At 42.1% G+C, this 23,527-nt stretch overlaps 1 protein-coding gene across 1 annotated transcript in view; it reads right to left on the bottom strand.

Annotated features, from left to right (window-relative positions):
* Positions 1 to 23,527, bottom strand: part of ints1 (integrator complex subunit 1) — a 160,316-nt gene that overhangs the window by 3,767 nt on the left and 133,022 nt on the right. Inside the window, exons 41-46 of the mRNA XM_069928346.1 lie at positions 22,593 to 22,785; positions 19,374 to 19,498; positions 15,979 to 16,091; positions 14,413 to 14,526; positions 6,872 to 6,942; positions 4,261 to 4,352 (exon numbers count right to left, since the gene is read on the bottom strand). Coding sequence (XP_069784447.1) covers positions 4,261 to 4,352; positions 6,872 to 6,942; positions 14,413 to 14,526; positions 15,979 to 16,091; positions 19,374 to 19,498; positions 22,593 to 22,785 — 708 coding nt within the window. The remainder of the gene's footprint in view (positions 1 to 4,260; positions 4,353 to 6,871; positions 6,943 to 14,412; positions 14,527 to 15,978; positions 16,092 to 19,373; positions 19,499 to 22,592; positions 22,786 to 23,527) is intronic.

Below are 23,527 nucleotides of genomic sequence, written 5' to 3'. Positions count from 1 at the left end.
AGTACAACTTTAACTCTCTGCTGAAGTTAGGAATTTGATTCAAATTAGGAGCTACTGTTCTGTGCCCCCAATATGTTGGCGTTTTGTGCAACCTTCAAGCATTTACATTCTGTAGAGATTTAGTCCAATTTTATGAGTTATTAAAAAACAAAAACAGCCAATTAGTAGTAATATAGATGACAAATTTTAGCCATGAGGTTACACAGCACAGAAATGAGCCCTGGACCCCTCCACAGTCACGTAACCTTTTTGACCAGTATATGATCAATGAGTTCAAAATATCAAATGAATGGAAGCTGAAACTGATGGAATATATGAAATAAGCTTGGACTGGAATGACGATATGGGTAAAAGGTTGGAAGAATTTGTGGAGACTGGTGAGAAGACAGCAGCAATTACATCGAGACGTGATGGCATGCTGAGGATGTGCGGCTCGTTGTTGTGGAGTGGTCTCATCGAGAAAGGGGAAAGTTACGCTGATGAGCTGATCCAAGATGCAAACACTACTGAGGTAGTCGTCTGGACTTCACAGTAGTCAGGATCTGAGAATCAGTCAGGCTTGGGGGCACTCCAGATGTAGGCCTTTGGCCAGTGTCCAGAGTACATTGGGGGAGGGTGTGCTAGTGGTGGGAAGAGGACAAGAATGTGGCAGTTCAAATAAATCCTGGGTGGGGGTGAGGGTGGTACTGCTCCCTATTAGTTGGGGTCTGCTGACTTCCTGACTTTAATGCATAGCCTCGTACATTAATTTGACTCAGTAGGTAACTTGGATTTAAATGAGTCATTATTGAAAATAATTGCTGATTATACCAAAACTGACAGTGTGGTTGACTGTTAATTAAAATATTTCAGGCTTCAGGAAGATATCAATAGACTGAGTGGCGGAAAATAAAATGCCACCATCGTGGAAACACATCTGTGGCCACAGAAACACATGCTCCCACCCAACTTCTAAATCCCTTACTGTAAATCTGTTGTTCTTCTGACCTAATCACTCACCGGTGACTCACCCATCGTGCCTGGACTTGGGGCAGGCTGGCATCCCCGAGAAGCCATTACCTACCCCAGTATTCGGAGGGGAACGCCTCCTGGACAACCAGATGCACACAGTGGATTGGCACAATCTCTCTGGGCCTCCTGGCCAGCCACTCCCTCGCTGCCAGCTGACATAATGGCTGTGGGAGATGACCCCCAAAATTCACTGAGCCCTCAGTTCACAGCTGCTTCTCCACATACAGTACTTGGATTTTGAGCTCTTGAAATTGATGATGTTCCCTGCATATGTGGTTATCAAAGAAAATCATCTTGGATATCCCACATACCACAGGTTGTGCATTAGTGGAGCTGGAGAGTCCTTTCACACCTCTATCGATAAGAATATTAAATTCCAACTCTTGGGTCTTAGATCCCGCTGTTTCATGACTTAATCGGTTTTTCATACAAAGCACCCTCTTTACTGAATTCCCATGTTAATAGCATGTCCAATCTTCACACCTGTTAAAGTGCTACTCTGCACTATGCCACTCATTAGATTGGGTCATACTCTGCTCAGTTTGGGGAAATGAGGAGTATCGCTTTGAGACAAAGAAGATTCACCTCATGAAATGCTGAGAGGCTGTTTCCTGCCATGGCCTCATTTTGCAATGACTTGAGGAATATTTTCTTTACATCGAGGGTAATTTACCGGGAGTGTTGGTCAAATAGGGCTCTCAGAATTATTGAATTATTGCTGCACACAGCATCTTGGACCCACTAGCATCAGGACGGCCAGGCTGGGAAATAGTTTCTTCCCTTAGGCTGTGAGTTTGATGAACAGCATCCTGTAACTGAGTAAATCATCCCAAAACAGTTATATTTATTTCAAATTACAACTTTAGTATATATGTGATTTATTGGCTTTGCCTTGTGTGTGATCGGTGGTCCAGAGAAACACTGTTTCATCTGGTACAGTCAGATGAAAATAAATTTGAACTTCATAAATGTTTGGAGTTTTCTATCTGACTGGACAATGGATGCTCAGTTATTTATGGCAGAAATCCATGCTGAGAAATGAGCATTAAGCATAAAAGTGAGCTTGAGATACTGGTCAACCAATAGCAATTGAATGACAGGCCAAACCAGAGAGACCAGATAACCTATTCAAGTTAAGCAACTTGAGTGGTGGTACAAAAGGGCATTGGCATACTAGAATTTTTAGTGTTAGCACAACACTGCAAGATTAACCAACTTACAAGCACAGGTCGCGTTGCCCTTATCTGAAGGTCTGAATAGATCCAAAATCAGTTTTTTTTCAGTGCCGTCATGACGTCGCAAGCGGAAAAACAATTTAACACCTAACTTGCCCACTTGGGGCTCTGCTGTTCTGTTGCTGCTGTTTGATTACAAGAACAGTAAAAAAAACCCCCAAATCTTTGCTTCTAGTTGGGAAGATTCTAACTGGAGCTGGGTTCAAGTCTCCAGCATTGGCTGCAGCCGGAGTTGGTGATGGCAACTCCATTCTCAACATCAGGTGCAGTGCCTTCCGCATCAAAGTTGTCTCGGGCTCCCAAGCAGGAGTGGGGACCTTGATCTCCAGGGTAGGAGCAGGGATTGTAATCGAGGACCAGCGGCTGGATTGGGGAGGTGTCGGGATCGGCGGTGGCGGGGAGGTGTCGGAGACTGCCGGAGGTGGTCGGGGACTGCGGGTGGTGGGGAGGAGGTGGTGGTCGGGGACTGCAGGTGGTGGGGGAGGAGGAGGTGATGGTCGGGGACAGCGAGTAGTGGTCGCAGAGGAGGTGGTAGTCAGAGACTGCTGGTGGTATGGAGGAGGTGGTGGTTGGGGATTGCGGGTGGTGGGGAGGAGGTGGTGGTCGGGGACTGCGGGTTGTGGGGAGGAGGTGGTGGTCGGGGACTGCGGGTTGTGGGGAGGAAGTGGTGGTCGGGGACTGCAGGTGGTGGGGGAGGGGGGGAGGAGGAGGTGATGGTCGGGAACAGCGAGTAGTGGTCGCAGAGGAGGTGGTAGTCAGAGACTGCTGGTGGTGTGGAGGAGGTGGTGGTCGGGGACTGCGGGTGGTGGGGAGGAGGTGGTGGTCGGGGACTGCGGGTGGTGGGGAGGAAGTGGTGGTCGGGGACTGCGGGTGGTGGGGAGGAGGAGGAGGTGTTGGGGATTGGCAGCAGTGATGGGGAGGTGGTCTTATTTTGTAAGCAGAGATTTTTTTTTTGGTAAGTAATAAACATTATTTCATGTGAATTTTCCACTTGTGGTATCATGTCGGCACTCAAAAAGCCTGCCGTTGTTTGTTGTTGCCGTTTATTTGCTGGTACAGGTATTCTGCTGATGTGACTGTGTTCTTAGTTCTATCGTTCCAAAATCAAAACAAAAATAACTGAGAAACATCCGGTCCCAAGCATTTCGGATAAGGAGTACTCCTCACTAATCTTTTTCTATTTTCTTATTTTCTCAGGGTAAGGGGAGGTTAAATTATATTTTTTTCAGAAACTTATTTTGTCTTTCACACTGTTTGACTTGAAAATTTGTATGTAAAAGATAAGGGGCATCAACCTATATTATTCAGTCTGTCTGAGATGGCCCAGCGAAAGAGTACACCTTTTCGAGAGGAAACTAACCTGAGGTCTTGTCAGGTCTCAGGTCGATGAAGTAGTTCCCACGGAACAATTTAGAAGGGACAGGGCAACAGCAATAAGCCATCAGGTCGGCAATTCAAGTGATCACCATGACCTATGAGCTAACATGGGGGCCTGGCTTTTCTCCAGAAGCTTTAATACTGCAGGTCAATGAAAACTTAAGATTTAAAATTCATTGACCTTGTGGATGAGAGTTCCAAGTCGAACTCCACTTACACATAAAAGACTCTGTTAACTTTATTCCCCAAAGGACAGGCCAAAATTTGTGATCTGTATCTCCTAATCCTAGATTCCCCAATAAGTTTCTCTTCACCTGGGCCTATCAGCTTACCCAATATTTGATGAAATCCCTCCTTAATCTTCTAAATTCCAGTGAATAAAGCCCTAGATTATGTCGTCTTTCCTTACAATTTAATGCTTGGAGTCCAAAAGAGCAGTAGAATTCTCCTCATTCTCCTGGCAAATAATTAGCTGACACCACAGAAAGAAAACTGGCTATTATTTCAACTCAATTTGTCGGAGATTTCTGAAACAGTTTGAAATATTATTTTGCTGCTGCATGGACTGTGGGTCACTGAAATTACTATAGGTTTGGTGTAAATGTCCATCCTTGACATGCACATATGCTCTGGTTACCGTGGATCGTGCTGGATGCTTCTCAAGGCCAAAACGAATGCTGTGTTCCGGGAGAGTTCCTCAGGGGAGCTCATCAGCCGCTGGAGATCATTCTGTGGGAAACGAACAAACTTTTAGGACGAAAAAGAAACCCCCATGATATTGTGAATGGCACAAGATCCCAACTTGTTAAAGAATATTTGGTGTGTTCAGCCAAGAGGGTTATATCTTGAAACTCAAAAAATTGGTGAAGTTCCCTCCCTGCTTCATTCCCAAATCAATATAAGGAAGGAAAGGCAGTCCCCAACCTGCTTCCCTGTGACTCGTTAGTCAGATCTCTCAGGTAATTGTAGGCTAATGCTGCAGAGCACATCTGCCATTTATGGTTATGGTAAAGGTAGAGGTCCCATTATTGTCACAATACTGCACGTAGAATTTAATGTACATGAAATTCTTCAACTTTTGTCTACTGTAAAGCAGAGTCACCTCTTTGTCCAGTGCCCCTCAGAGAAACCTACAGCACCTGGTGTTCCAAGGTGATCTCCCCTCCAGGTACTGACCAGGCCTGAGCCTGCTTAGCTTCCAAGATCTGACAATCTCAGGCATATTAGGTGCTGCAGATGGTAACCAGTATTGAAATGTTCTCCTCGCAGACCAGCAGTATGAAAACCTCACCAAGGCCCAAAATATGTGATTGAGGTAGGGGCAGGGAGGGGCTATCAAAATGCAATACACTCATCAGGCATGGAAGAGCTGTACATGTATCTGCACTTCACTGGCAAGTTCTGTAGACACCTATTTTAAAATGAACAGAGTAGGCTTTTCTGCAAATAAAAACTATAAATCTCTTCAGATACAGACAGGGGAACTTTTCTCAAACTGCTCGAAAAGGTGTAACTTTTTGGTAAGCTTGGAAAGTGCTCTGGGATGGCTTGTGTTTGAGAGCAGTTAAAAGGCAGTTGAAGTCTATTCAACCGTCAGGATCCCCGTTATGCAGCTGTCTACCAAGTTCTGGTAATGTGGGGTTAGATTACAATCATTTTAAATGGCATTAATGTGCAACCACTGAGAGCTCAAGTCAGATAAATTCTGCAGGAAAAGAATCTGATGCTGGCAAAATGCTTTGTGTTTCCTTAATAGATGATCTACTCCACTTTCCAAACTATTATTACCATTTGGAGAATATAGATGCAAGCATTTAAAGCCTTTACAGAACCAATTCTTGGCCAGGAAAATGGTGAGTGACACCATGGTGCTCGTTGGAAAGGACAGATGGAGCTTTCTCTTTGGAGTAAGGAAGGTTCAGAGCAGATTTCATAGACAAACAATGACAATTTAAGTAAGGCCAATAAGGGAGGGAAGAGACCCTGGGCCTCTGAAGTACAAAGAGTAGATGGGTAAATAAAGGTTTATTTCTGAGAACTCAAAACTATAAACACGTTGCACTTCAGCCAAGACCTGACCTGTGACAAGCACAGTGATGGGACAGTAAAGAAAGCACACCAACTCTTCTACTTTCTGAGGACTAATGAAGCTTGGTATGTCCCCGTCCCGCAACAACTTCTACAGGTGCACCACTGAAAGCACAAATGCTGGATGCACCACGGTGTGGGACGGTAGCTGCACTGCTCAAGGTCAGAATCTGCTTAGAACATTACACAAACTTCCCTCCCCTCCATGAACTCCATCTACATCTCCTGTTGCCTGGGAAAAGTAGCCAATGTACTGATGGCATCATCACACCCAGACACCTTCCTTCTTCCTCCTCTCTTTGAGGAGAAGGTTTCAGAGTGTGAAAGCACAGATCAAAAGGATTAAAGACAGCAGCTTCCCCGCAGCAATGTGCCCTGATGACCCAAACACTGCTGTAATGCTGTGCTTTGTACCTATTGATCTTCCTTTTCATGTTTGTAAATTATGCATTTTACATGGCTGTATGATTGTTATTGCCTGTAACACCGCTTGTACAAGACCCTTTGTTATTGTACCAGAAATATCAAAAACTAATCCCACTATTGATGAAGACACAAGAGACTGCAACAGCAAAATAATAACCTGCTGGAGGAACTCAGCGGGTCAAGCAGTATCAGTATGAGAACACAAACTACCAATGGGCCAGGCTGGAATGCTTCATCATTCCGACCTGCAATGTTGACCATTTCCTGGAGATGGGAAAACACAAAATAGCCGTGATCTGAAATAGCAATGGTGGATCAAAACGAAAATGGATACACATTTAAAGTGGGCACAGAGTAGAAAGACAGGATTGTTCTATGGAAAGTCTGCACAGACTGACTGGGAGGAAAGACCTTCTCCTGCATCATAATATTTCTCCATTTTAAGCTGTGATAGCTCGGACTTGCTTCTCCAAAGACAATACTGCTGCCTCATTTACATCTCACTGCTTCTGCCAAGGCAAATCCGTCAGCTTCAATACTTACAAGAGCTTTTCTTGAAGGCGAAGCGCAGACAATTCACAGCTAGAGACATGATTAGCTGCGATCAGAATCAGTCCGTTCTGGTGAGCAGAGTGCAGGGCATTATATATAGTTTTGGTGCTAATTAAATGCTCCATGCAAACTGAGCCAGAGCCTTGTTTGCTTTAAGACACAATTAATGATCTTCTACTTACTGCAAAGAACGAGAGGACTTCGACTCGACGTTTTGACATCTCGTCAATATCGTTCAGGACCTCCAGAGTGTCTGAGTGATCAAATTAGGACACATTAGGCATCAACCATTCATAATGCTCACTGGGCTACACAGGCTCTCAAAAGGACATTATCAAAACTCTTAATAAGTATGCTCAAGGCTTCAGCTTGCTCTCTGATCTAGTGTTTCACTAGAAGCCTTCAAATTATAGAATATAGAACAATATAGCACAGGAACAGGCCCTTTAATCCATGTGTCTGTGCCGAACATGATGCCCAAATTAAACTAAAGTTCTGCTGCTTGAATTCAGTAGATATCCTTCCATCATGTCTATCTTGAAGCCTCTTAAATGCTACTATTGCATCTGCTTTCACCACTGCTCCTGGCCTCCCATGGCAGGTACCTGCCATTTTGTGTGAAATATTTGCATCATAGCTCTTCCCCCTCACCAGAAATGCATCTTTTCTCATGTGCGACCCTTTTACCCTGTGGAAAATTCAGAATGTCCACCATATCAGTGACTCTCTTGACTTTATACATCTTTCTAAGGCCTCCCTTTAGCCTCCTCAAGCTCCATAGGAAATTTTGTCCAACCTCTCTCAAAAATTCATATTTTCTAAACCAGGCAATACTGTAAACTTCTTCCATACCCTTTCCATAGTTGCTTGTAATGGGGTCACCAGAATTGCACATAGTACACTAAGTGTAGCCTAACCAAAGTTTCATACAGTAGCAACATGCCCCACCAAATGAAGTCAAGCATACCATAGGTGGGGGCGTGGCAAGATGGCGTAGAGTCTAGACGCGTAATCTCAACCTCTCTGGCCAGACTTTTAAGTACCCGTTTTTTAGCCCTTTGTTTTCAAGTTTAAACTTTTTAAATTTTAAAGTATTAAGGAACTATTATGGCCATTAATGGTAAAAAGATTAAACCTCAAGTGCAGAAGAAGTTACATTTTCGAAGTGCTGAAGATTTGGGGCCTAGACGACTTGATACAGCTTCAGGTTTAATTTCTTCAGTGTCTAAACCACAAGGACTGCCTGTGGGAGCTGAAAAAGAAATGTCTACTACTCACCAAATGAAGGATGGCGCTGGAATTACCCGTTCTCTGGAAGAAGGTGCGTGTTCCGAAGAAGTGGATCCCAATTCTGGAAGCCTTTCGATTTTAACAGAGGGAGCACGCAGGAAGACGACTTCATTGTTTGAAATGCATCAGGAAGCATTTCAACCTGAAGATATTGCTTACCTCCGTGATTTTGCGCAAAAACGAGCTGCGGGGGGAGACCAGCGGCGACCCCCTGAGGAAGTCGGGGTGCCATCGCTGGGAGTCCAGACCCGCAGTAAAACCTCTAAAATGCCTTTTGTTGAGTTGCAGCAGGAGCTGCAGTTACCTGGTTCTGCCACTACATCAGAGAAAGCAGGGCTGAGCTTTTCTGAGTTACAATGTATACAGTTAAATGCTGTCATTCAACCTTTAATGAATGAGATGGTTCAAATGAATGCTAGTTTAAGTTCAGAAATGAATACAGTTAAAGCATGTGTGGATGCAGCTTATGAAGAATTTAAAAAATTTCAGACTGCTTTTTTGGACTGTAAACAACAAGTGGTTTCTAACACTGAAAAAGTGTTGAAGGTTGAAAAATCAGTCATAGAATTGGGAGAACGCGAGAAGGAGTTAGAGAGGAAAATAGACTACTTGGAGAATCAAAGGAGAAGGAATAATGTGAAAATCGTTGGTTGGCCAGAAGCTATAGAAGGACAAGATCCTCTTCGTTTTTTTAAAGACTGGATCCCAAAAGTACTAGGGCAAGAATTTTTTTCTGGAGGCTTGGTACTGGAAAGAGCTCATAGAGCTTTAAGAAGAACACCTTTACCTGGTCAACCACCGAGACCGGTAATAATTCGATGTTTGAATTATTTGGACAGAGAAGCAATACTTCGACTAGCAGTGCAAAATGCGAGACAACGACAAACTCCGTTATTGATTCAGAATAGCAGAGTTTTTAAAAATCCTGACTTGAGTCAAGAGGTCATTCAACGTCGACGTCGATTTAATCCAGTTAAAGAAATTTTGTGGCGTAAAGGTTATAAGTCTACTTTTCGCTACCCGGCAGTGTTGAAGGTGTTTTATGGAGACCATCAATTTCGGTTTTTTGAGAATGATCGTGAAGCAATGATTTTTGCTGATTCATTGCCAGATATAAGAGGACAAAGACGTAGTCCACCATTGTCTCCTAAAGAAAAATCTGGTTGTTCTGGAAAGGGAAGAAATGGCAGAAATGGGAAAAACGGGAATGGAAAGAGTCCAACTTCTTCTGAAATGGGATCTCCGAGACTGGAATCTCTTGGATGAATAGAAGAATTTTCTTATTCTTATTTTACTTTTTTTTTGTTATTATGATATTTTGATGTTATTCATTGTTTGGCTGGGGAGGGAGAGATTTGCTCTAAGTTCTTTACTAGTCATCAGCCACTGGTGGGTGACCCACACCCAATTCTTGTTTAGGGATTACTACCTTTTGGTAGTTTTTTTTTTGGGGGGGGGGATTTTCTTTTTTTTCTTTATTATTTTTTATTTTCATTTTAGTTAGCTTTTAATTTGTGATTTTTTTCTTCTACTGGAGGGCCTATATACGTTGATTTGAGTTTTCATATAAAGATATTATTGGTATTTAGTAATAATAGTAGATATGTCAAAGTTGAGGTTTGCTACTTTTAATGTTCGAGGATTAAACAGTCCGATTAAGCATAAGCGAATCTTGGTGTATATTAAGAAAATGAAAATTGATGTTGCTTTTTTACAAGAAACACATTTGAATGTGAAGAAAAGTATGAAATTACAGAGGGACTGGGTTGGGCATGTATATTCTTCTTCATTTAATTCTAGGGCTAAACGTGTAGCAATTTTGATACATAAAAATTTATCTTTTGAATTACAATCAATGGAGGAAAAGGCAGGATGTATTCTTAAATTGAATTGTAAGATTTATAGTGAATTTTGGACTTTACTTAATATTTATGCCCCAAATGTAGATGATGAAATATTTATTTCAGTTGCATTTTTATATTTGGGTCAGGCTAATGATAATATTTTAGTTGGTGGTGATTTTAATTGTGTTTTGGAACCTTTATTAGATAAATCTCCAAAGAAAGTTAAGAAATCTAAGATGGCAATTCAGGTTCAAGCATTGATGAAAGATCTTAATTTAGTAGATATTTGGAGACGTCTTAATCCGACAGAGAAAGATTTCTCCTTTTATTCATCTAGACATGAATCATTTTCAAGGATTGACTTTTTTTTTAGTGTGGAATTTTTTGTTTAAAGTTCTGGAGAAATTTAAGTTTGGTCCTTTCTTTATTGGTTGGATTAAGGCTTTATATAGTAAACCGCTACTAGAGTATTGATGAATGGCTTGATTTCGGAACCTTTTAAATTGACTCGATCAACTCGTCGAGGTTGTCCTTTATCACCAGCTTTGTTTGCGTTAGTGATTGAACCTTTAGCACAGCTGATAAGACAAAATACACAGATACAAGGTATGAAAGTTTTAGATGAGGAGTATAAAATTAATTTATTTGCTGATGATGTACTGGTGTATTTAATAAACCCAGCTCAGCCACTTTTACATTTGAAGGAGTGTTTAATACAATATGGACGTCTTTCTGGGTATAAAGTTAATTGGGAAAAAAGTGAAATATTACCGGTAAGTGAAGGAGATTATTCAGTTTATAAGAATATTATTAATTTGAGGTGGACTGATCGAATTAAATATCTGGGTATAATTTTGAATATTAATTATCAATCTTTATATAAATTAAATTATGCTCCGTTAATGAAAAAAAATAAAACTGATTTGATTAAATGGAAAGATTTACCTATTAATTTAATGGGAAGGATAAATACAATTAAGATGAATATTTTTCCGCGTATACAATATTTGTTTCAATCTATTCCGTATTTACTTGATAATACTTTTTTTTCGAGATTTGAATAAAATGGTTAGGGAGTTTTTATGGAGAGGTAAATTTTCGAGAGTAGCTTTGAATAAATTAACTTGGAAATATGAGTTAGGGGGATTACGTTTACCACATTTTCAAAATTATTATGAAGCAGCCCAACTTAAATTTATTAGTTCATTGATGATTTGGAACAGCCTCCTAGTTGGGCCAAAATAAAGATGGCAAATATTTCTGAATTTGAAATACATCAATTTTTGTTTAGATGAAATATAAATTTGTTACAGCAACATAATGTGCCTATACTAAAACATCTAATGAAGTTATGGATAATGAAAAATAAAATGATAGGCTCTAGGGGTGAATTATCGGCTTTGACTCTGTTGTATAATAATCAACTTATTTCTTTTTCAATACACAATCGAAGTTTATTGCATTGGAGATTTAAAGGTGTGGAAAACTTGGGAGATTGTTTTAAAGAGGGTAAATTTTTATCTTTTAATCAGATGAGGGACAGTTTTGGTATTGATAAGAACTCTTTGTTTCTCTATTATCAAATTCGATATTTGGTAAAACGTACATTTGGTAGAGATATGATTTTACCTGAAATGACTAAATTTGAGATTTTTCTTAAGAAGGTACCAGAGAAGGGTTATATTTCATCTATGTATCAAATATTACAGGATGGTATGGATAAAAAGGGTTGGGATAGATCTAAAAGTAAATGGGATATTGGTTTTATTTTTTCCGAGGATGATTGGTTAGATATCTGTTATAATAGTGTAACTAGATTGATAAATACACATTATGCAATGATTAACTATAATTTTTTACATCAATTATATTTAACACCTGAAAAATTAAAAAAAGTATGGTTTTCATGAATCAGATTTCTGATTTAGATGTGGTAATTCTGTTGGAACTTTTTTTCATGCTGTTTGGTCATGTATACCTATACAATCTTTTTAGAAGAAAATTCAATTGTTTTTAGAATACCTGTATAAGATTAAAATACCTTTAGATCCGACAGTATTTTTATTGGGTAGTTTGCAACCTCCGAAAGGTTTGGGATTAGATAAGTTTCAACTTGCTTTTGTATATTTAGCTTTATCTGTAGCGAAAAAATGTATTGCTAGTACGTGGAAAGATACAAATATAACTGATATTAGTAGATGGCATAATGAGATGAAATATTGTTTAATAATGGAAAAAATTACATATGTTTCATGTGATAATTATAGTTTTTTTATTAATAAATGGTTGTTATACTCAGAATATTTACATTTCAATTTATATTGATTAGATCTTAATATGTATGTTTAATTTTTCTTTAATATTTTTTATTTTTTTCTTTCTTTATAGCTCTACTTAGGAGAGTTGGCTGGGGGGGTGGGTTCTTTTCTTTTCTTTTTTTCCTATATATAAAAAATAATGTTCATGTTTATGGTTAATTGTTGTGTATGTTATGTACTATTTGTTTTTTGAACGAATAAATAAATTAAAAAAAAAAGCATATCATAGGCCTTCTTTATAACCCCATCCACTTTCAATGAGCTACGGATCTGGACCCCTAGATCCTTCTCCTCATCAAGACTTTTCAGAGCCCTACCATTAACTGTGCAAATTCCCTATACATTTACAGAAGTGCAACACCTCACACTTGGATTAAATTCCATCTGCCATGTCCCTGCCTATATTGGTAACTGATCGATATCTGGTTGTATTCTTTCATAGCCATAACTATCAATTTTAATGTCATTTGCAAATTGCTAACACACCCATTCACCCACCTTTTCATCCAAGTCAAATATTAACAGCTTTATATCCTTGTCTTCTATAGGTCAGCAATTCCATATTCAGACTATCAATTCATCAATTCACCATGGATCTCATGCATCAGTACCTTCTAGATCTGCCTACCATGCGGACCTTGTCAAATGTCCACATAGACAACATCAACCACCTTTGTCACCTCTTCAAAAAACTCGATCAAATTGTTAAGACATGAACTACCTCTCACCAAGTCATTTTGACCGTGTCTAACCTGATCATGACTTTCTTAATATTCATAAATCCTATCCCCAAGTAAACACTTAAGTAGTTTCCTTACCACATTTTGGCCGATAATTTCCCAGATTATCCTCCTTGAACAAAGGTACAACATTAATTATTCTCCAGTCCTCTGGCACCTCTCCTGTCACTAATGAGGATGCAGAGATCTTTGTCAAGGACATAGCAATCTCCTTTTCAGAAAGCATGACTTCTCCTCTCCTTCATTAACAGCCTTCACCTGCATCTCCTCTATTTCTTGCACATCTGCCCTGGCCCCTTTCCTGCCAATGTAACAAGGTCAGGGTTCCCTTGTCCTCACCCACCAGCCTCCACATCCAATGCACCATTCTCCACAATTTCCACCGTCATAACAGGATGCCACCATCAGAGACATTTTACTTTTTCCTCCCTGCTTTACATAGGGAGTCGCTCCCTCAGCAATTCCCTTGTCCACTCACCTGTTCCCATCAATTGCTCCCAGTGCTAAACTTGCATCTACTCCCCCACTACTATTTGGTGCCCCAAACAGTCCATCCAAGTATGATCATTTACTGCATTCAGTGCTCCTGATGTGGCCTCTGCTACATCAGGGAGACCAGATGCAGACTGAGAGATCGTTGCTCCCTCCTTATCTTCTCCTCCATCCCCCTAACAGTTTATTCGGGTGTCTACCTGCTTTTCTGTATGGTGACGAAAGGTTTGGGCTCAAAACATTGAGTGCCTTTTACTTCCTACCGATGTTGGAAAATATCAGTATGTCATGCAGCAATCACCTTACTTAACCTTTCAATAACCTGTGACATATCCCTTCAGGCCCAGGGGATTTATTCAGTTTAACACTCTTCAAAATGTCCAGCATCAACTGTTTCTTAATGTCAAAATGCTCCAAGACATGAGCATTCTCCACATTAAGCTTCCATATCATTATCCCCTTCATTCTTTTCCTTGGTAAACACCAATGCATTTAGTACCTTGTCCATTTTGTCTTGTTTCTATTGCAAGTTAAAGATGCCTTGGGATTCTCTTTAATCCTGATCACCAAGGACTTTTCATGGACTCGTTTGGCCTTCCTAATGTCCTGCTTGAGCTCTTTCCTCCTTGAGATCTTCTCATTAAATCCTGATCTCCAAGGACTTTTCATGGACTTGTTTGGCCTTCCTAATGTCCTGCTTGAGCTCTTTCCTGCAATATTCCCAATAAACCCTGATCTCCAAGGACTTTTCATGGACTCGTTTGGCCTTCCTAATGTCCTGCTTGAGCTCTTTCCTCCTTGAGATCTTCTCATTAAATCCTGATCTCCAAGGACTTTTCATGGACTTGTTTGGCCTTCCTAATGTCCTGCTTGAGCTCTTTCCTGCAATATTCCCAATAAACCCTGATCTCCAAGGACTTTTCATGGACTCGTTTGGCCTTCCTAATGTCCTGCTTGAGCTCTTCCCATTGCTCCGAACTCTGATTGTTGCTCCTCCAGTTTGTGACAGAGGCCCTGTTTAATTCACCTGTTTCCTTACCTTCTAAAGCACGTGCCCTCGCAAACTTTTGAAGGAATGGCGCCATTTCGGCTGACGTCAAAGGTGTTGTGGCAGAGAAACTGACCAGTGGGAGTGAACCTGTTGTCTCTTCCTCTGAAAAGAGATAGAGAGAGGGAGTGACGGATGGAGGGAGAGAGAGGGGGGGGAGGAAGAGGAAGAGAGGGGGTTGGAGGGGGAGAGGAGAGAGTGGGAGGGAGAGAGGGACAGAGTGAGAGCGAGAGAGACAGGCAGAGAGAGAGAGGCAGTGAGAGAGAGAGAGAGAGAGAGAGAGAGAGAGAGAGAGAGAGAGACAGAAAGAGAGAAATATAATCATTGCTTGTGATGTTTAAACCTGAACAGACTGGCATAAAAGTAGACGATGCCAGAAATACATAGTAGACCAGAAGCATCTGTGGAAGGAATTTCAGATTACTGAACCATTTATTCTGTTTCTCTCCACACAGATGAACCTGAACTGCTGAATAGTTCCAGCATGTTTTATTTTTATGTCAACTTTTCAATTGTTAACAGACAGTAGTTTCATTTTCTAAAGTACATATCACATTGAGCTCTTTGCAAGATTTGCTGGCACCCAATCTCCAGCTTTCCTGCAGACAGAACACAGTCAGCACCTTTCCACAGAACCAAAGGCTGATTCTGGCAGTTATCTTGCTACCTATAAGAGCTTTTTGTGCAGATATTAATTATGATAAAACACAGAAATGCTGGAGGAACTTTAGCAGGTCTCGTAGCGTCCAGAGAAGGTAAAAATATATAACCAGTGTTTCAGGTCTGAGCCCTTCTTCAAGGTAAAAAACAGGTAGGCGCCTGAATTAATAAGATGAGGAGAAGGAAAGAATGAGTAGGGGAGGAGTACAGACCAAAAGGTGATAGGATAGGAAAGCTGAGAATTAATTGGCCAGGGGTGGCTATGTGAATGGAGAACTGGAGGAATCGGGATAGATGGGGGGTGGGGGGCGGAACGGAAACTGCAAGAGTTCGTGTCAATGCCATCTAGTTGGAGGGGGGTTAGATGGAAGGCAGGGGTGTTGTTTCTCCATTATAGATATTAATTGTTGTGCTTTCTTCCATATAGAACAGCAGCCAAGCTTCAATAAATGCTTAATTGACTGTGGACCTCTTTTTATACATTTTTGAGGGCATGGAAGTTCTTGCTTTTTGTATTCCTGTCATTCTGTCACATTAATATCTTGCAGAATCTTTCAAAGAAGGCTGAATTTACACTAGCGTAATGGAATTGGGCAAAAAAAAATCAACCAGCAAGTCGAGCGGGAGAAAAAGAATTCGAGCCGCAACACTTCATCAAGGCTGGATGGATGAAGGGGTTCAATCTGAAATGCCATATTTCTTTTCCTTTCTCTAATGCAGAGCTCCTTCAGCTGAATATTTTTATGCTCCAGATCCCAGCATCTGCAGTCTCTTTGTGTCTCCAAAGCAGAACTGGGTTTTGAAACAGAAATAATCTAACGACAAAACCTTTCCATTCCCTCTCTTGCTTAAGTACATCATTTCAGTCAGAATATCGACTGGGAGAATGGTACTCACCTCCATCTTCATCCTCTACATTCTCCTCAATAAGCCCAGACCGAGTTGGGAGCGTTAATCCAGCAAGCAAAGATTTGAGCAGGGCCATTTCTGGGTACTCACGAGACAGATAACTGTGGGGCACATTAATCGCAAAGAGGGTGTTACATATTCAAGGAAATGTTGTATTTTTGGGTGGCCTGGTTAGCATAAGTGCAATGATGTTATAGCGCCAACAATTGGGACCAGGCTTCAAATCCCGGGTTGTCTGTAAAGAGTTGGTACGTTCTCTCTGTGTCTGCATTGGTTTTCCCTGGGGGCTCCAGTTTCCTCCCACCATTTAAAACATTCCATGGGTTGTAGGTTAGTTGGGTGTAATTGGGAGGCATGGGCTCGTGCTGAAATGGTCTCTTTCCATGCTGCATGTCTAAATTTCATTAGTGCTTATGGTTGATGCAGGTTTCAGACTGACAGCATACAAGAGTTGTTATAAGAACACAAGAAACAGGATCAGGAGTCATCTATCTGACTGCCATATCATTCAAGGTCCAACCAGCTCGGACGATGGTACAGGTTCTAGGCTGGTTTTGGTGATAGACATTGGAGCCTCCTAGCCAGAATGCATTCTATGCCCTTTCTACTCTCTGTACTTGTTCCAGGAACACTTGTTCCTCATCTGATGGTCAACGGCTAGTTTTCTTGCTCACATATGATCTGATGCCATGACACTTCATTTAGTCTAAAGGCAGTGCGAGAAACACATATAACTATCCCGTTACCATGTGCCTGACCTTCTGGTGACACAAGACTTTTCCAGGTATGGCAATGGAAGAGTCAGGGAACCTGTCTTCAAGATACAATTGTGTATTCATGTTTGGCAATTGCTTGATTAGTTTGTGGGACAGCTTTTCCTATTTAGGCATCTGACCCCAATGGATACTCTACAAGATAAAATGGTCTATGTCCATATCCAGGTTGACAATGAGTAATTAACCTTCTTTTATTCCTCTCTTGTTTTAATACAGCAGCTTTTAAAACAAATGAATGTTTTCTAAGAGCACTGCAGTATGGCAGGAGCCATTTATAAGCCAAAGCAGCTTAAGAGTAGCAATTTCCTTCTCTATTCAACAGAAGGATCCAGTTAATTCAAGTCAGAGTTTTACAGTTGGAAAAAGGCCCTTTGGCCCAACTTATCTGTGTCAACCCAGTTACTGCTGTCTACCCAAGCTCATCCCATTTACATGCATTTCACCCACACCCACCTAAATCCTTTCTATCCATGTACCTGTCTAAACTCCTTTAAACATTACAAGTGAACCCATTTCTACCTCTGCTTCTGGCAGCTCATCCCACCTACCAACCACACGTTTTGTGGAAAAAGGTGCCCCTAAGGACCCTTTTAAATATTTCCCCTCTCACCAGTTTTAAGAATTAAGAATTTAGACACACAGCACAGTAACAGGCCATTTTGGCCCACAAGTGTGTGTTGCACTATTTACACCCAATTAACTTACAACCCCAGTCCATTTTGAACAGTGGGAGGAAACCAGAGCCCCTGGGGAAAACCCATGCAGACACTGGGAAAACATACAACCCCCTTACAGGCGCGCAGGATTCGAACCCTGGTCTTGATCGCTGGCGCTGTAAAGGCATTGTGCTAACCACTACGCCAACTGTGCCACCCTTCAGAGCCCCAGAGTAGTTAGATTCAGCTAGTAAGGTGCTCCTTGTGATGTTATAAGTCTCTAGGTTGGCCTCCAACATGCCAGTGAGAAAAGTGCCAGCTTCTCGTTGTAGCTCAGGCCTATCTGACCCAGCAGCATTTTTGATCCTTTCTAGTTGAATGAAATCTTTCCTATCACTGGGTGACCAGAACTGAGCACAATATTTCCTTTTCAAAGGATTACAATATTTAGAAGACACTTGGATAAGAAAGAGTGGGAGAAATATTGGCAAAATGCAGGTTAATGGGACTGAATCTGGAAGATAACCTTCGTCGTCATTGCTCAGTTGGGCAAAAGGACCAGTTTCTATGACGACGAGCTTTACTTAATAAGATCTATGTTGGCTTCCAATGTGTATCAAGCAATCATTTCTATTTTTTAGGGCTGTGTATTTGACACCTCCCTCTCCCCATCCAAATTTGTCCCAATGTGAGTCAGTAGTTTTCCACACTCTGAGTTACCAGAGATTGTGGTTCTGGCAAGCTTCACCCCCAGGGATTGCTGACGCCAACAATCTGAGGAACTTTCAGAAGGCTAGGTAAATAGTCATAGTTTTTATTTCCCTAGGGAGGGGAGTCTACAACTAGAAGGCATAGGTTTAAACAGTAGGTCCTTTCAGACTGCCGTGTAAAATGGGGTTAACAGTGGCAGTTAGAAAAGGTCCAACCCGGTCAGTGAGGCTCTAATCCAAACTGCCTCTGAGATAGATCAGGAAACCCAGTTAAACTTACCTAAGTCACGTCCACAAGTGATTTGAACCGGAAAATGGCCGACCCGGAAACTCCAGTGACGTCACAGGAAAACACCGGCTAAAGAGTCTGCCATGATGCTGCCGCGGGGCCTGGGGGGGGGGGGGGGGTGTGTCACAATCGGCAGGAGAGAAGTCGCAGCTGCAAGGGGAGAGAGGTTGCTGCCACGGGTGGGTGATGAGTGAGGGGGGGCGGCACGAACTTGATTAGATTAGACATTGACTTTACAGGAGAAGCCAGAGAGTGGTGGTGGAAGATTGCTTCTCTGACTGGAGCCCTGTGACTAGTGGTGAGCCTCAGGGATCGGTGCTGGGTCCACTGTTGTTTGTCATCTATATCAATGATCTGAATAGTGTGGGAGATTGGATCAGCAGGTTTACAGATGACACTAAGATTGGAGGCGTTGTGCACAGTGAAGAAGGTTTTCAAAGCTTGCAGAGGGGTCTGGACCAGCTGGAAAAATGGGCTGACAAATAGCATGTGGAATTTAATACAGACAAATTCGAAGTGTTCACTTTGGAAGGAGAAACCAAGGCAGGACATGCATTGTAAACAGAAGGGCACTGTGGAGTGTGATAGAACAGAGGGATCTGGGAATACAGATTCATAGGTAATTCCCTGAAAGTGGTGTCACAAGTCGATAGAGTCACAAAGAGAGCTTTTGGCAACTTGGCCTTCATAAATTAAAGTATTGAGTATAGCAGTAAAAACACAACGCTGGAGAAACTAGGTAGATCCGAGTACTTTACAAGGCAAACACATATACAATATTTTGGACTTGAGCCCTTCATCGAGGGATGAGTAAAATGTAGGGAGGCAGGGGATGGGGGTGGGGCAGGGAAATCAAGCCATTCTGGATTGGTCAGTCATTTATTATGTATTCTGCTTTACACTACTTTGTAGATAACTACTTTCTCCACAAGAAAACGAATTGGCTACTTACTGGAGAACATCTGAATGCTTTTGAAGGAATGGGACAGCTGCTGCATTGAACGTTATAAACTTGTGAATAAAATGCACAAATTTATTGATGAAGGAAGCAAGCAGTCTGGAGTATTTTCCGTAGTTCTGTTTAAAATAAAGAACACAGAATTCTATTTTACAAGCTGCATTCCAGCTGAGGCCTGTTGTATTACATCACTATCAATTTCAAAACCTATTTAAACGCTGAGTTGCTGTTTCACAGGAACTCTGTACCTTACAGTAAAGTGATCGATTGCACACTCATTTCTCAACCGTGATAACTTGTGCCCTCTGACTACTTAGTGGTAAAAGCTATTTATTCAATATAGAAGATTAAAGAGTTTAAAACAATTAAAGTGGAGTTGATTGCTTCTCTCTGCCCACACCATTGCTGGAGAGAGTCAAGAAGAAGGCAGTATAGCCTTAAAATAGAACTGGATGAACTCAAGTGATGTTTGACATCTAAAGTGGACAAATTTAGATTTATTTATTATTGTCATGTGTATGGAGACAAAATGAAAATCATTCTTTTATGTGCAATTCAGAGGCTAGATAAGGTCACCACTTTGCAAGAAAAAAATAGAAAAAGAAAAGATAGCGAGTGGCAGGGGATCCATATCCTTGTCCATTCACTTAAGCTGTCAGTGTCTATTTGAAGCCTCTTACTACACAGATGCCTGGGAGGTGCTATTGCAACAGTCAATCAAGAAGCCCAGGTGAGTTACATTTGTGCCATTTGTAGCTGGTGCCCATTGCAGACATGCTGGTGGTGGAGGAACTGAATATTTTCCTCTGCAAACATGGCTCTCTCAGTCACTGGAAGTGACAGAAACTGCTGCTGTTACAGTCATAGTTTCACAGTATAGAAGCAGACCCTTCGGCCCAACTTGTCCATGCCAATCAAGTGGTCTACCTAAATTTGCTCCAAGATAAATCCTTGGAAATGAGGAACATTCTCATCCAGGTGGTTGTGGAGACTGTGATGTTAATTTAAATTTAAAAAAATTTTTAGACATACAGCTCGGTTACAGGCCATTTCGGCCCAAGAGTCTGTACTACCCAATTTACACCCCCGGTACATTTTGAACGTATAAATGCCTGACAGTCAGCGCGAGACTTGAACCCTGGTCTGGTCCCAATCGCTGGCACTGTAAAGGCGTTGTTGAGCTGACCGCTGAGCCAACCGTGCCAGCCTCAAACCTCAAAGTAATAACTTTTGTAAGTTTATTAAGCGAAAGGATGAAATAGTATTGGAGAGAGCAACATAGGGGTTAATTGCGATGGAACAATGGAGAACAAGTCAGGTGTTGGGGATCATGGATTTGATGAACAGTAAGAACTATTTTCCATGACAGAGTCGTAGTGACCCTTCAGCCCACCATGTCAGTGCTGGTCACAAACCATCCATTTACATGAATCCCACTTTATTATCTTTACATTCCCAGCGACCCCCCTCCCTCACTCTATCCCTAGCTTGTACCCTATCCTAAATACAAGGGGCACTTTATGTTGGCCAATTTTCCTATCAACCTGCACATCTTTGAGATGTCATAGAAACCCATGTGGCCATTGGGATAAGATGAAAACTCCATACGGAAGTTCAGGTTTGGAACCAGATCTGTGGAACTGTGAGGATGATGCCCTAGATTATAACTGGGATAAAACTAAATTTGTTAGTGAAAGGATTTAAGGGGAATTGATCAATTTTGTTTTCACCAAAGAGTTCGAAGGGTTTGAAGTTCACTGCTTGACAAGAAGAGGCAGAAACCCACAAAGTACAAGACAGAAAAATGGGAGTTGATTTGCAGTTCAACCTTGCTCTAATCAGATGGGAAAACAGCTTCCTATGCTCCTTCTAACAGCTCCTTCTAAAAATAGATGGGTTTATGAGTGTTTTCTACTTTGATCTATTCAGGAACAAACTTCTTCTTTGGCTTGGCTTCGCGGACGAAGATTTATGGAGGGGGTAAATGTCCACGTCAGCTGCAGGCTCGTTTGTGGCTGACAAGTCCGATGCGGGACAGGCAGACACGGTTGCAGCGGTTGCAGGGGAAAATTGGTTGGTTGGGGTTGGGTGTTGGGTTTTTCCTCCTTTGCCTTTTGTCAGTGAGGTGGGCTCTGCGGTCTTCTTCAAAGGAGATTGCTGCCCGCCGAACTGTGAGGTGCCAAGATGCACGGTTTGAGGCGATATCAGCCCACTGGCGGTGGTCAATGTGGCAGGCACCAAGAGATTTCTTTAGGCAATCCTTGTGCCTTTTCTTTGGTGCACCTCTGTCACGGTGGCCAGTGGAGAGCTCGCCATATAACACGATCTTGGGAAGGCGATGGTCCTCCATTCTGGAGACGTGACCCACCCAGCGCAGCTGGATCTTCAGCAGCGTGGACTCGATGCTGTCGACCTCTGCCATCTCGAGTACATCGACGTTAGGGATGAAAGCGCTCCAATGAATGTTGAGGATGGAGCGGAGACAACGCTGGTGGAAGCGTTCTAGGAGCCGTAGGTGATGCCGGTAGAGGACCCATGATTCGGAGCCGAACAGGAGTGTGGGTATGACAACGGCTCTGTATACGCTTATCTTTGTGAGGTTTTTCAGTTGGTTGTTTTTCCAGACTCTTTTGTGTAGTCTTCCAAAGGCGCTATTTGCCTTGGCGAGTCTGTTGTCTATCTCGTTGTCGATCCTTGCATCTGATGAAATGGTGCAGCCGAGATAGGTAAACTGGTTGACCGTTTTGAGTTTTGTGTGCCCGATGGAGATGTGGGGGGGCTGGTAGTCATGGTGGGGAGCTGGCTGATGGAGGACCTCCGTTTTCTTCAGGCTGACTTCCAGGCCATACATTTTGGCAGTTTCCGCAAAACAGGACGTCAAGCGCTGAAGAGCTGGCTCTGAATGGGCAACTAAAGCGGCATCGTCTGCAAAGAGTAGTTCATGGACAAGTTTCTCTTGTGTCTTGGTGTGAGCTTGCAGGCGCCTCAGATTGAAGAGACTGCCATCCGTGCGGTACCGGATGTAAACAGCGTCTTCATTGTTGAGGTCTTTCATGAAAGACCATGAAAGGAACAAACTAGATAATTGTCAACACATTAAACCCAGGAAACTGTAGCCAAAATCCCACTGTAGGCTCCCACTAAACCCAAAAGTTTCCTTCATCGGATAGTATTCTGAATAAACTAGGGATGGGACTTCCAATGTCCACTTACCTCCAAGAGCAGAATAAAGGAGAGTAGACAGTCCTGCATTGCCCCCTGGTGTTCACTATGAAATAAATATGGCTGTAGTAGCTCCAAGATCCCCAGAACATGCAGAAAGAAGGTCAAATGGTTCTGCTGACGGAACTCCTGGAAATTCAAGTGAACTCGTCCATGCAACAGGGCAGCAATCATTGGTAAGTGTCTGAAAAATAAACAAATGCATGAAATCAATAGCCTTCTTTGCAAAAACCCAGGATAGGCAACACAAGTGGATGGGGTGGTGAAGATAACATGTGGCATACTTCAATACACAAAAGCTCTGGAGAAACTCAACAGGTTATTCTTCAGGTAGCAAAGATACAAAATTTTGGGCCTGAGGCCTTCTTCAAGGTATGAGCAAAAAAAATCAAGCAGGTGCTTAGATAAAATGATGAGAAGAGTGGATGGCGGAGGGCAGGAGGAAGAGATGGAAGGAGTACAAGGCAAGAGGTCCTGGGTGGATATGGGTGAGAGGGCAGATGAGCAAATATAGCTGGGAAGTTATCGGGGTTCCACATAGCCATCAATGTCATAATCTAAATCATTGTGAAAAGTTGCGGACCTGACACTGACCCCTTCAGCCAGCAGGAAGAGGCCTCCTTCATTCTCACTTTGCCTTGTACCAGTCAGCTAATGGGCAGCACGGTTACCATAGCGGTTAGCGTAATTCCTTTACAATGCCAGCGATTGGAACCTGTCTGTAAGGAGTTTGTACGTTCTCCCTGTATCTGGGGGCTCCGGTTTCCTCCCATCCATCAAATCGTAACAGGGGTATAGGTTAATTGGGTGTAAATCTGGCGGCCCAGACTTGTGGGCTATAATGCCCTTTTAACGTGCTGTATGTCTAAATTTTAAAAAGTATATTCGTGCTCGTACCTTTCCCATAATACCATGGGCTTTATCTT

The sequence above is a fragment of the Narcine bancroftii genome, chromosome 3, assembly GCF_036971445.1.
Source record: "Narcine bancroftii isolate sNarBan1 chromosome 3, sNarBan1.hap1, whole genome shotgun sequence".
Taxonomy (NCBI): domain Eukaryota; kingdom Metazoa; phylum Chordata; class Chondrichthyes; order Torpediniformes; family Narcinidae; genus Narcine; species Narcine bancroftii.
This window is presented reverse-complemented; position numbering and strand designations above follow the sequence as displayed.